Consider the following 14,769-nt stretch of genomic DNA (forward strand, 5'->3'; position numbering starts at 1 on the left):
ATCTTGGAAAATATAAATTTTACAGAAAAGTGTTTAAGACAAAGTTGTAGTGTTCAAAAAGATCTATTTATTGATCTTATTATTAATTTGATTAGGTAGCGTCGCCAAGATCAGATCAAGATTACATCGATTTCTTTTAATGGAACATCTTACTTTTGATTTCTAGAAGAGAATCTAATAGCTAGTGTCTTTCCAAAATGCTATAAGAAAATATTTTTTCATTAAGTATTTTTTGAGTTATGCTTGAAAGTTATATATAGTATAGTATCGCTAGCATTACGCAAGATGTCCGACTGACGGCTAAAACCTCTTAAATGTTATTCAGGATCATGTCCTGGAGAGATCAAAATCATTGGAGGTACCTCTTATTTTAATTTTTACGTAAAAATGAATTTTTAGTGTAAAAATGAAAATAAGAAGAATAATCTTTAATGTCCTTGATCTTGTCAACAAATGTCCGAGACATGATTCTGAACAATATTAAGAGGTTTTAGCCGTCGGTTGGACACCTTGTGTAATGCTAATGCTGGCGGTACTATAACTTTCGAGCCTTATAATATATAATACTCGAAAAGTCAATGAAAAATAACTTTATTATGTTTTGAAAGCTCTCGACAATGTTCCATTAAAAAAAAAGTCGACGTGACCTTGATCTATCTTAGCGACGTCACTTAAAGTCAAATTGATAAAATTAGTAAATAGATCTTTCCAAACCCTACAAGTTTTGTCTAACCACCTTTATGATTGGACCTTATCCTGCGAAGATAAAAGGATGGTATGGGTCTACTGTATATGTACACACACACACACACACACACACACACACACACACACACAAAGTATCTACTATGTAGATGATATATTTGATTAAAAGCTAAATCTATATATAGATATGCGAGTTTATTTATAAAGTAAACTTTTGTAATAGATAATTTAATAATAACGCATACATGCGTGCGTGCTTCTGTACAGTGGATGATCAAATTAGAATCATAGTTATGGTTTTTTTTTTTAATTTATAGAAATACAATCAGAGAGAGAAAATCATATATACATAATAATTTTTAATAGACAGTTGACTAAAATACACTAAAAAGGTAAATTTATGTAATTATTAGTTTATGTAATTATGAATTATGGAGTATAAAAATGACAATAGGCTTAATATTTTATGTAGTAATATTTCCTTTTGTTATAATTAACACATTAATTCGTTTGGACATATTTTCCTTATATTTTAAGCAGTTTATTTTGATTGTTTCTATCTTATACCACACATTAATCAAATAATGTTTGTTTAATTAACGTTTGTTGATGATTCTTCAAAATTACAAAAGTAAGCAAATTCACTAGATGTTAACCAATAAAATTATAAATAAATATACAATAATAATCTGCTTATTGAAAATGCAATATAATATGTTGAGAAAACTGGCCAAAGACGAACAAATAAAATAGAATGTTATATAATATTAATTAAATTTAATGTTTAATGGACATTAAAAATGAGCAAAAATAATTTCAACTATATAGTTTTCATCAAAATGAAACGCATGAATTTTACAGTTTAAACAATAAAAGATCCAAAAAAGTAAAAATTCATGATATTTATAATTACAACATAGATCCTTAACGTCTCGCAACAATTAAACTTGATTGTTGATATCATCTGATTAATTAAATTTCCAGTCCTTAAATCATCAAGAAAATTGACAAGAAATAGGGCGTGTTACAAATTCCATTTTACAATTAGATTGTCAACAGTTCGTGAAATGAAGTGACAAGCAAATTGTGAGAATAGATTAAAGTAAGATACTGATAAGATTCTTCTGATTTTAACAACTATCAAGAACAAAATAAAAACAAATTATAAATTATAAATTATAATTAAAATAATTTTAGAATTTACTCATTTTTATAATTTTCACTTTATTTTAAAATACGCAATCTACTATCTGGAAGTATTCCTGTAAAATCGTTAATTTATGTGGTTCTATTATTTTTATCACCTACTGTATGTGTTACACACAAGCGCGCGCGCGCACATATAAACTAATGCATATACATGTATGTGCACATACATACAGATAAATAAGATTTATATTATATAAATCTTAAATGCAAAAAACGACGTAATTTAATATTAGATATAACTTATATTAGATATAAGTTATACAGGGCTTGTAATACCGATGATTATTGGTACATAGATATTTGAAGATTTTCTTCAAACAACTATATCTGCGACTGAAGACACAACTCAAGACACTTCTAATGAAAATCTATCAGATGACACATCTATGGATATTGACACGAAGAAAGATAAAGATATAGATCAAGATAAAGACCAACATTGGTTGTGTTTGTTAGTACGTTGCAATAGCAAGGATGAACTTATGCTTTTTGCAACCGGGAAAAATATTAGTCGTAGCACTATGGATCGTTTGAAACAGACATATGAGTCTGGTTCGGGAAGGAATTGTAATGTCAAATCTCTCTATTGTAAATCGATGAACAAGTAAGATTCCAACAAGATAAACTACGCTCCAAATAGCAGAAAATTGCATATATTATTGCATTCATTTCAGACGCGATGATAAAATTGTTACAACATTCTTAGTGGGAGCAGAAGCTCTAGATGAAATCGTGGGTAATTTGAAAGTGCAGCTTGCGCCAAAGACGAACTTTTGGTGTAATGCTGCTGGTGCATGGAATGTAGCTAAAACAGTTGCGGACATGCTTGAGCCCACAAAAAAAATTACAATACTTGAAATTGGTTGTGGAATAGGTGTAATTGGACTTACAATAGCATCTGTAAGTACTTGCGTAACTTACTACATAAGATATTTATGTAAGTAAACGCATTATTAAACAACCTAATAAATATTGATTTTTTAATATCATGCGTTATGTATGTGTACATAAACGCAGTGTTAAGCAAATTAATGAAAAGAGTAATGTAAAAAATAAACTATCATTGCATTATAACAGAAATGTCGAGAAGTGATAGGAGTTGATTCACCTTCGGAAATAGAAGAGGCTGAAATGACATGCGAATTGAACAATATATATAATGCATCGTTCATAATGGGATCTCCATCCGAAATTGTAACTAAACTAAATTCTGCGCGTGATTTACATAATAAAAATCGTGTGACTTATTGTATAGTCAATGCGGGCACCAATATGGGTAGAGGTACGCAAAATTGTTTTTTTTTAATCGTTAGTTTTTATTGGCGATTAATTAATAACATTTAACATTCCGATCACAACATATATCTTGTGATGATAAAACTCTAAAGTTATAATATCTTTTAGCTATCGAAGTAATGACATGCTTAAGGAAGATCAGTTCTCTTCGACGTATTGTAATGGTCACTACGTTGACAAAACAATCAGTTCGAGCAATATTAGAACTTGCACGGCCTATAGAAACTGGGCTCGGTCATCCATTCATGCCAATTCGAGCATGTGTCGTCGATACATTGCCTACGGGACCTCATTTTGAGGTAGTTATTCTAATGGAACGTAGACTCATGCATAGGCTTACGCAGCCATGGTTTATCAAAATGCTAGAGGAAGAAAGCAAAACGTTGGCTAATACTAAAGTTTTAGAGAAAATAATCAATAATGACAAATCTGAAAATGCTGATGCATGGGTAAGAAAGAATCCCTTAGCTAAACCTGAACTTGTGGAAAAATCTAAAGCGTTACACACGAAAAAAATAACCAAAGCAGTGAAAAGCAGTCCTTTACCAATAAAAGGTAAACTAAAATTGAAACGAGACCGTTCGCCCGATATAATAGAAATTAATAAAATACCTAAAAAAATTGAAAAGATTGGATCTAAATCTAAAGTGGGACAACAGGGTAAGTTTGGTGATACACAACTAATAGACATTACATGATATTACATATATACACATACACACATCTAATCAATTTTTTATTAATCAGATGTTACAGCTAAGAAAAAGACCTGGTTTCATGAAAACTCAAACCTTCGCATCAATCCATTATTTGAAAAAAAAACAAGGGAAATCAAAGAACAAGTTGATTTAAGAGAAAAATTATTGAGTAACCGAATTGACACAGATCTAATACAGAAAGTAAATGAAAGTCGAGAAATACTTGAAGCAGCCAAAGAAAAGTTAAGCGGTCCATCTCCTACGGTTGATGCAACGACCGCTAAAGAATTAAAAAATGTATTAAGTTTGGTCCTCGATCAAACTAATAAGATTCAGGCTCATTTGCCACGTTCAGTGTGGGATCGCATTGCGCCACCTGAGCCTGAGTCAAAGACGCTTGATGATGATCCTCTTTTGAAAGGTCGATTTGTACAAGAAACTCGTGCACAGGATATCGTTATTACGACAGCGAACAAAGAATACTTGGAAACAGAGGACAATAAACCAAAATTCAAAAAATATCATAACCTTGCACCATTAGAGCCAAATATGATAATGCCAGTATCAAAAAAATTTAAATCCGACAGACCGGAATTTCCTCAAAAATCATTTGACAACAGAAATAGACAACAAAACCAAGATAATTTCTGGAATAAGAATAAAAATTTTGATAGAAATCGTTGGAGCGATACGGGATCTATAAAAAGACCTATTTCTCCAATGAAAAGACAAAATTTATCATTTACACAACGAGCATCTCCATCAGATGGATTTTCATCAAAACGTCCGTTATTGTCACCACCGAGACGCTTATCGCCGTCTAGAAGACATCTTTCTCCAGATAGATCGTATCAAGTACGTAATTCTCCATCACATCGAGAATATTCTCAGAGACGACCAGTATCGCCAATAAGAGTAATGGTATCTGATAGAGAAAGACGTGAAATGTCGCCGCTTAGACGTCCGTTTTCACCGATTAATCGAATGTCTTCGCCAAGACGACCGATGCAAGTTTCAGGTCGACCAATTTCACCTATGAGACGGCACATATCGCCGCCAAGACCACAGTTATCTCCACCTAGACGACAAATATCTCCGATGGAATATGACTTATCTGCGAGACAATTGTCTCCGGAAAGAAGACCTATGTCGCCTATTGTCAGAATGATGTCTCCATCAAGACCAAGAGACTTGATTCCACCGCGGCATCAGTCTTCTCCCAGACACTTTTCGCCACATCAAGCACCACATATACGTAATGCTTCGCCTCCAAGGCGACAGCAATCTCCTCCGAGGCGACAGCAATCTCCTCCGAGGCGACAGCAATCTCCTCCGAGGCGACAGTTATCTCCTCCAAGGCGCCAGAGCTCGCCACCAAATAGATTTGCGGATGAATGGGACATACCAAGTCGGGGTGCTATTGAACAAAGCAGCACTTGGCAACGGTCCGTTAATGAAAGACCGGAAAACATTTGGCGTAATGAGAGACAATCGACAACAAGCGGAAATTGGCAGACTTTGTCTGATAATGACAAATATCGCAAACCAACTAATCAAGATAAACCCTGGGATGGCAGAGAATCTTCATCTCATGGAAATTCATGGAATGCAAAACAATCAAAACAACTTGGAAATATAAAAGAACCTTGGCAGACTTCAGACAATAGATGGTCCGGTCCATCCAGATCGGGAAATGGCGAAAATTGGAATCGGGATAGTTTGGGACGCAACAAAGAACCTTGGATGAATACAAACAAGCCACGATGGGAACAGTCGCAATCTAATGATTGGAATCACGGAGACAAAGACGATTGGAATGACCTTCCGGAAGACGCAAGGGACCCTTGGGGGGATGACGGCAATCTTGGATTGAACAGGACCATCGATAATCAGGCTACTTCGTCGACCAATTGGTCTAGAGAAATTGACAAGGATCCTTGGGGAAAATCCAAAGATAATTGGCAAAACAAGTCGCAGACATTTCCAGCGAAATCGTTATGCCAAAACAGTAATAATCCGAGTATAAACGACTCACGCTGGTTGCCTTTAAACGATATGAATAAGAAGGTATCATCATCATCTACTAACTGGCAAGGAGGCACTAACGTTGGATCCAACATTGGGACTAACGTTGGATGGCAATCAAATTATGGTTTTCAGACACCGCAGCGATCCTTTGTGCCCAATTTGTTTAAGGATCGACGTTAGTTATAAGATGTTAGACAAGATATTTTAATGTTACAAAATAATAATAGTTTAGCATCACTTTTGAACATTTCGGTTTATAAAGCAAAAGCACAGATTAATTGAATTGAATGGGTATTAAAAACACAATGTAAAACAAATATGCGATATCAAATAAAGTTACGACTGCAGTATGTGTTAAAATATCTGTCTCTATTATGTGATTTATATTGTGATTTTTGTGCAAACAATAGTGTTTAAAAGTATTTCCATTCTTTCAAATGATTCATAATGAAACAATTTATTAATATGTATTTCAATAAGACAAAATAGATGATACTTATTTTTTTTTAATGTTTAAATGTTTATTAATTACCTTAGTGTGCAATGAGAGAAATAAAAATAGTCTATATATTTACTGAGGAGCATTGTACATACATAGTTTTGCACGAATTGCAAATGATATATATGTAGTATATATATGTAGTATGTATAATATGAATTGCAGTTGATATATGTATGTAATAATAGCTAATTGTATCTCTCATTGAAATGTTTTCTAAAATACATCACAAGTTGACATCTCATATTTCATATCTAAAAATCTGCAAGTTATGAGTTTCTTATTATTATAGAGTTTCTTATTATCGAACCGAAACTGAAAACGAATCAGTTTCAACTGAAATCATATAGTTCTTCTTCATAAATATTAAATTTAATATGTGTAATTATTGTTTCAATAATTATAACGTTTATGAAGAAAAAGCTTATATTCTTTAGCCAAATTGGCACATAACCAAAATTTTGGTTCAATTTCGGCTGAAATTTAATTACTGTTTCAATAAATTATGATATTTATGAAAAAAAAAACATGATTATATGGGTATATTTATACTTATATATGGCCTTTATAGGATTCTTATTTTTAATTTTTGGTTTCGGTTGAAATTGATACCGAGTGTTTCGGTTCAGTTTTAATAAATGTTTCGGTTTATTAGACTTATTATATTATATTTAAAAATTATATGAATCACGATGTATATTCTTTTAAATTAAAATTGTAACAATTTAACAAATTAAATAAAATTCTATAACAGATGTTGTTTATTACAAACTGAACATAAGATAAAAATATACAAAATTGCGCTTTATATTAAATATTTTACACAATTTTCGAAAACAAGAAATTTATATTGCATCAGATAGTTTCTGTGGATCTAAATGTGTATATAATATATGCATATTTAGATGTTTAGAAAATTACTTAATATATTATGTTAATAAATTTTTAATATATTAAGTAATTTTCTCTTTCTAATTTATATATCTAAATTTTACGCACATATACATCTATAACTTCAGACATAATTAATCGTGCTATTCTGTTTCTATAAAAAAACAGATATCAATGTTTAATTATTGAAACTATTAAAACTCTTCTTGTAACTTTAAACATTAGTCTGGGTTTAACAAATATCTACAACATTGCAATAATAAGTATTAAATTTAGTCATTTTAGTTTAATGCTGCAAATATAAATTTTGCAGCATATTTCATTATAATCGTAATATTTTTGTTCTACTAAGAGAATTTTAGATTATTGCTACTAACATAAATTGCACCTACATGGTAACGTCACAATCAACTACACAACTATTGTACGATTGTATTCAGTGTACGTTGTATGTACAATCTATGTTTAATAGAAACAACAGTTGTGCATGCTGAGCAGTAAACGAACATGATTGGATTGGTTTATTGGTTATGATCGCTGGATCCAGTAAATTAGCCTCGGTTACAGTTACCGTGTTCAAACGTATATATGAATGAATATGTTTACATAACACGGAAATAATAAATTCATAAAATTTCTGGAGATTATCTCGCAGTTTGGAATTCCGTTCATCAATATAAAACGACAAGAGATGCTTCTATCAAAGGTATTTCGATATAAATATAAAACCAATGCAAATTGCGATTGAGGTTAACCGTGTGTTATATTCTGTTAGCTATCACTTCTTCTCAGAAATACTACTTTTGCTGCCATACAACATGAATCAGGATATCCTGGTGTTCTCATGCATAAATATCTACGAAATGATATATCCTCCATGAAACTTTTCATGTCAACACAACAACAGGATTCAATGAATGAACAGATCTCTCTTTCGATAAACACAGTAAATTTTGTTATTGCTGTATTTCCATTAATTTATTCAAATACAGTGTGTAAATAGAATATTTATTTCTTAGGGTACACCAGATAAGTTGTATAAAAAAATTGAAGTTGAAGTCAGGGGAAATGATCCAGCGGTATTAAAGAGTTATGGAAAATTTGCAACGATGGCTGCAGAACATTTGAAGATCAACATAGGTAGAAAGTGAGTTCTTATTTGTTTATTAATGTTCTAGTTAGATCCGATTGTATCAATGTTACTTTGACTTTAAGTAAAGCTTAAAACTTTCCATATCTCTCTCTCTCTCTCTCTCTCTCTCTCTCTCTCTTTCTCGGCTTTAAAAAAAGAAAGTGAGAATTTTAAATCTTGCTTAAAATCAAAAGGCTTATTTTTTTTAGCTAAACTTTTGCCAGTTCATCTTTCTTTCTTTTCAGAAGAAAAGAAGAAGAAAGATGAACTGGTGCAAAAGTTCAACCAAAAAGAATAGGCCTAAAGTAACATTGATGCAATCAGATCTTATTCGATTATTTAACTTTAACATTTAGCAACGATTGGATCATATTGAGATTCTGTATTGAATATCGTATAGAGTGATAAAAGCACTTACATAAGTCTTCCACCCACAGAAAACATCACAAAAAATAGCTGATTGGATAATATATTAAAATTTTTTTTGTTTATAGTACAGCACCATATAAAGCTATCCACGAACGCTGGACAGTACTAAAATCTGCTCATGTTCATAAGAAGCACCGGGTTCAGTATGAAATTAGGACTTACTATCGCTATATAGACTTTTTAAAATTGACTGGATCGACAGCAGATACTTTTCTAGAATATCTTCAAAGAAATTTGCCAGAAGGAGTGGCAATGAAAGTGACCAAGGTCAGAGTTTTATATGTATTTATATAATTCAACTATACTTCTATGTACTTTGTACTGTTCATCTTTCCTCGTTTTTTTTCTCTACATAGAAACGAGAAAATGAAGAAATAATGCAAGAAGTTTAGCTGAAAAGGACGGACCTATAATATAAAATAGATTCAAATTCATTTGCATCTGACTTATCTAAGAACTTTTACTTGCAGGTTGAGATGGAGAAATTGTCTGAGAGTATAGCTGCAATAAGTAATACATAACTATATAATATATAATTATGAATATGTTTATATGATCCAGGATGTAGATAATTTATCAATATAAACTACAAAAAAATACATTTCAAGTTTATTTATTTAACTTTATACTTATTTTAATTGAAAATTTAATTATACGATAAAAATAATCTTATTTTAAAAGGCCGCAGTTATAAACAATAATATTTATTAATATTAATATTTGTAGAAAGATAAGATTGGTAAATTGTTCCAAAAAAATGATATGCTTTTCTTTAGTATTATTACAAATATTATGTATTACGCAGTTATACACTAATTGCAATAAAATTAAAATCTGCGGCAGTATAAATTGAAAATTTATTAAAATTGAAATTGTCATTGGAAAAATATTAAGTGAGAGATTTGATAATTATTACATGTGGCGACGAATCGATGTTTCTGCTCGATATATTGCGCGAGAGTTCCGGTAATGGATTCTTCTTCTTAAAGGCTGATGGTCTGTCTTGTGGTACATTGATGTTTACGGTTTTAAGAGGTGTATCTGCTAAATGTTTGCCTGCGATTCGACGTGCGTGCCCACTACCGCGTCTTCTCATATGAGTCATACGTCGAAAAACACCGTTCGAAATTTGCTTGGAAGTTTCGGATTGAATAGCGTCAATCAGAGAACCTTTTTGTTGCATTTGCGATTGTGCCAAGTTTCCTTCAGCTCTGCGTAAACTGGCTCCAACATCCTCATTCCTATGCTTTCTAATTAATTCCGCAGTAGCTGTACATCTGTGCAATATATATTCATTACCTGAAATAAAATTTTCATAATGTATACAATACTTACTTATCTAATTCTTGTATAATTTTATATAAAGCTGGTTGCACCAACGGCGGCATATACGAGTCGACAATACGCATTCTTAATCAAGTGTTTCAATTATTCAACTGCATGCATTGTGAGATGGAAAAATTATGCTGTGGATAGTGACAACTGTTTTTATTTAAAACATTTAAACATGCATTAATTGAATGACATCTTTGCTAAATATATACACATATATGTAAATATATACACATATATGTAAATATATACACATGTATTCTTGTTGAAATTTACGTTCAGGTAATAAATCGATGTTACATTGCATACTGATTAAGAAATATATTTGAAAAGTGTTTAAAGAGAATTTAAAATATTTTGATCACTCTTTTATGAAATCCTTTAGATATTTTTTTTAATTTTTGCGTTTTGAATATAAATAATTCTGACTCTATAATAAAAGATAAATATCTATTAATTTAGAATATATTTAAACTTTATATAGCTCAAAACAATTGATATCGTTCTTACCAGAAATTACTCTAATTAATTCTTTACCGTAGATGAATTTTCACTCATGTACTTTTTTGAGTTTTATATTAAAAATAACATTTAATAAGATTGTTTAAATTAAAGTTCATCTGTTAAAATAATATTAATTTAGTTATTCCAATATTTTGCAACTTATAAAGGAGATATAAAAAAATAAAAAATTCTGAATTATTCTTAATTAGATCAATTTTCACCCAAAATTGTGTTAATATTGGAAAAATATGAATAGATTCCAGAGTTTTAGATTACATAACATATAATCTGTAATGATAAAAATTATATTAAAATCACTTACTTGATCGTTTTGAACGAGGATAATAAATCGCCAGAGAATCAGTGGCCCAAACGAAGATGATTAAAATAACAGTCACTTTTTTTAAAGTCATTATCTGTCACGAGATCTTTGCAAGTGACTGCTGACTTACTGACTTAAGTTAAAATAAGGTACTAAGTTTACACACATTTAACAAAATTTATTGCAAGTTAGAACAGAATTTGAATTGTCTGCCAACTGTGGGAGAGGAAATCGTGGTAGCTACCGCGGGAGCTATCGATCGACTGTTCACGAGGAAAAAGCCACGTAGAAGAGGCCGCAAAAACAAAACCAGACAAGACGTCAAAGCCGAACTGAGGTCGTTCGACTTTGTCGAGATTTTATGCCATAGTAAGGTAGCACACGTGCGTACCACAGAACGTTAAAATTAATCGGATCCTGCCGGAGCATCAGTCGTGATACCACGAAGCAGACGGAAGAAACTGCATGATGATCCTTTTTTCTTGTTTCCAACATTAACCGAGGTAAACCGGTTTGAATGTTGGGCCAGATCGAAAGCCGACATTGTGCTTTAATTATGTTCTTTTTTTTCATCTAATTTCTTTCTACATTGTTTAAAAAGGTAGTCAATTTCAGATAGATGCTTTGCTATAATCTTGGAAACAAATTTTTTTTCGAATTTTCAAAAACTTCGTGACGTAAAAAAAGAAATTAACGAATGAAATCGAATCTACCACAGGGATGACCTTGACAATCACTTGCCATAATATATATCATCTGCTACCATATTTTTAGCTGTGAGCTATGCACGTTGCCGCTTTTCATATAATGATGTAATATTTCTTTGGAATATAAATAAGTACCTGATTATTCTTTGATTATATAATTTTGTATCTATTTGATTACAATAGAAAACATAGAATAAAAAAATAGCTATTATTAGAAAAAAAAGAAAAGCGATATAATACATAGAGCAAAATTTAATTGAAGCGAATACAATGATACCATCTATTCTATAGAAAATGTTATGCCCTTGATAAATTTCGCATTGATTTAAGACATTTTCATGTTCATGTCGTGATCGGCAGGAATATTATCAGAGGATAATCGTCCGAGCGACTAATGGAGGCATCATTAAAGGTAAAAACCAGCTCTGGGCGACCTTGAATTTCTTTCCAATTTTACGGGAGTATCGTTCACCCTTTTATAGAAACAGAAGTGGTCCAATTACAGGACTCTAATTACGCAGGTAAAAAGGCCTTTATAATCTTGGTGGAGATTCCACCAAGTGCAATAACATTGCAGGCAACGTTATAATCTTCTGCTATTATTGAATCAGAAGGTAACCGATTTGCCTATTTTTGCTGATAGCTTGTTTCTTCATGTTCGCAATACTGAATGCCTACGTAGGATATAATTGCCGCGCGATAAAAAAGATCCGGTCTACTAAATATAATATAACTAACAAACATAAATGACAAAAAAAAAATTGTGAATATGATAAAAAAATGAAGAATTATGCAACGTTCAAAAAGTCCACACTTTGACGTAATCTATTACAAAAGCAGTTTTATTGCCACTGTCTCGTCTCCAGCTTGGTAGCCATTGATTCCGAGAGTTCCAGAAATTCAACATTGCCTAGAATCAAGATGATATTTCATGTAATTATTTAAAAAACGGATGCTTATTTAAAAAAAAAAACTTTAAGAATGAAAATTAAAGCATCAACATATTAAATTAACCATAAATTGATTAATTAAATAATATTAAATGATTAAATTAAATTAAATAATATAAAAAAATATTAAAGTGTACCTTAGCGTCTATATTTCTCCACGGTTTTCGCATTCCGGAACTGTGTGTACCATCCGGAAACACACGTACTCCACCCACACCGACACCAAGAGTGATAAAGAACTATTATAAAAAACATAAATATTTAATTTTAAGAAATTTGTGTGTGTGTGTGTGTGTGTGTGTGTGTGTACAATTATTTAATTAATTTGTACTATACAGGATGGCCCGAATTTATATGTCTAAACTTCGGGAGCGTGTAGAGAATCGATAAACTAAGAATAAAAGTTCAGTAAAGATATTCTCGTTTTTGCTTCGTTTTGGAGAAAATTGTAAACGAAACAAAAAAAGACGTAGTCTTCATTTGTGTATTTTCTCCTTATTTACATTTGTTTACATTGTATTTATTCACTTGCTTAATGTATATATTGTTCAAAATGTTAGCCTCTTGCAATGCAAACATTGTATCTAGTACAGCTCATGTTGCAACCAAACACTGATCTGACTGATCTGATGATACTACTCCTTCACGTCCTATCCGTCATAGTGGATAATGTCTATCTAGCCAAGCTCGAATAGTTCGCCATAATGAGTTGGACATCCATCAAATTGAAACCACATTTCAATCCGTGCTGCAGATGGATGTCTTCTAAATAATCAAAGAAATCACGTAGAAGAATAGTACCTTGATCACCCCGATTTGATTTTGACACCACTAAACTTCTTTGTGTAGGAGGTGTTCTGAAGCAGGAAGTTTATTCGTCGCCAGTCAACTCAAGAGAACAATTAAGAAATCGAATAGAGGCTGCAGTGTACCAAATATCGCCAAATCAGTGTTTGGCTGCAACACGAACGGTCCGTACTAGATACAATGCTTGCATTGCTGCAAGAGGTCAACATTTTAAACAATATCTACATTAAGCAAGTGAATAAATATAACGTGAATAAGTAATGAGAAAAAAAAATACAAAAATGAAAACTATATTTTGTCTTTTTTGCGATTTTCTTCTAAACCGAACATATCTTTATAGGACTTTTTTTTTAGTTTATCGATTCTCTATACGTTTCTAAAGTTTAAATATTTAAATTCGAGACATATATGTAAAAGGTAAACAGATGTGATACAAATAAAATGTCCTCATAAATTCATAATGTTTGCTTAAACTACAAAGAATATAAAAACCGTTTTAAAGCAACAGAACTATAGAATAATGCAATAGAATAATAGAACTAAATGGTACCTCTTGATCGAACGGGGCAGCTTTTCTGTCTGCGTGAGGATTACTCGTCCATCTCTCTTCATTTGGGCTTATTCGGCCAACTTCTTCGCCGTCGACCAAAAATGTGAAACCATTACTGGTCCAGATCGTCGTGTACACATGGAAATCCTTCGTCCATCGTGGTCCGAATTCGTTTACTTTTGTGACGAGTATCTCTTGGATTTCATTAAGAGATGGACTTACTCTCACGCCAAAATCCAATCGTCTAGTATCATAGATCTTCGAAACGTCCGTGGCATTCACCAAATTCTCATTGCCGCGTGTTAAACCCAAAAGAACACGGCCACTCGCGTAGTTCATACCGTAAGTAGAATAACGTGGCTCAAGCCACATTTCTGATAAAATTATTAGGACATATATTTTATATATTTTAAATTTTTGTTTTATGTAATTAATTTCCACTTAAATATTTCAATAAAAAAATATATATATGTAATTCATATATATATATATATATATATATCCACTAATTATATGCAGAATTTACAGTTAATATCGGATCTAAACGGTACTAATGATTAAAGATCTCTTAATCATCAGCTGGAGCCATTTTCGATTTCTTTCCTTAAGAAAAGTGTTTCGATATACTGATTAATTATTATATTAAAACATTTTTTCCTAAGAGAGTTAAACGCGAAAAATCGCATATATGAGCACAGGTGGGATTGAAT

At 31.7% G+C, this 14,769-nt stretch overlaps 3 protein-coding genes across 4 annotated transcripts in view; 2 read left to right on the forward strand and 1 right to left on the reverse strand.

Moving 5' to 3' along the window:
* LOC108687930 overlaps positions 1-6,273 on the forward strand; it is an 11,249-nt gene extending 4,976 nt beyond the window's left edge. The window contains exons 8-12 of the mRNA XM_018193973.1: positions 2,211-2,518; positions 2,589-2,814; positions 2,992-3,196; positions 3,319-3,870; positions 3,958-6,273. Of these exons, the coding sequence (XP_018049462.1) occupies positions 2,211-2,518; positions 2,589-2,814; positions 2,992-3,196; positions 3,319-3,870; positions 3,958-6,116 (3,450 nt within the window). The 3' untranslated portion in view covers positions 6,117-6,273. The remainder of the gene's footprint in view (positions 1-2,210; positions 2,519-2,588; positions 2,815-2,991; positions 3,197-3,318; positions 3,871-3,957) is intronic.
* A 1,574-nt stretch (positions 6,274-7,847) lies between these two features.
* LOC108687932 (28S ribosomal protein S10, mitochondrial) lies at positions 7,848-9,488 on the forward strand. Its single transcript, XM_018193977.1, has 5 exons — positions 7,848-8,032; positions 8,102-8,272; positions 8,346-8,473; positions 8,953-9,154; positions 9,358-9,488. Exons 1-5 carry the CDS (start codon positions 8,018-8,020, stop codon positions 9,406-9,408), a joined length of 567 nt encoding a protein of 188 aa, XP_018049466.1. The 5' UTR covers positions 7,848-8,017; the 3' UTR covers positions 9,409-9,488.
* LOC108687931 (beta-1,3-glucan-binding protein-like) overlaps positions 9,485-14,769 on the reverse strand; it is an 8,459-nt gene continuing 3,174 nt past the window's right edge. The window contains exons 6-9 of one of the 2 annotated variants that reach the window (XM_018193976.1): positions 14,060-14,433; positions 12,840-12,941; positions 11,046-11,139; positions 9,485-10,186 (exon numbers count right to left, since the gene is read on the reverse strand). In XM_018193976.1, the coding sequence (XP_018049465.1) occupies positions 9,777-10,186; positions 11,046-11,139; positions 12,840-12,941; positions 14,060-14,433 (980 nt within the window). In that variant the 3' untranslated portion in view covers positions 9,485-9,776. Of the gene's footprint in view, positions 10,187-11,045; positions 11,140-11,992; positions 12,663-12,839; positions 12,942-14,059; positions 14,434-14,769 lie in introns of those variants that run through there. The other variant, XM_018193975.1, reaches the window with a different exon arrangement.

This window comes from Atta colombica, unplaced genomic scaffold (genome assembly GCF_001594045.1).
Source record: "Atta colombica isolate Treedump-2 unplaced genomic scaffold, Acol1.0 scaffold220, whole genome shotgun sequence".
In the NCBI taxonomy this organism is placed as follows: domain Eukaryota; kingdom Metazoa; phylum Arthropoda; class Insecta; order Hymenoptera; family Formicidae; genus Atta; species Atta colombica.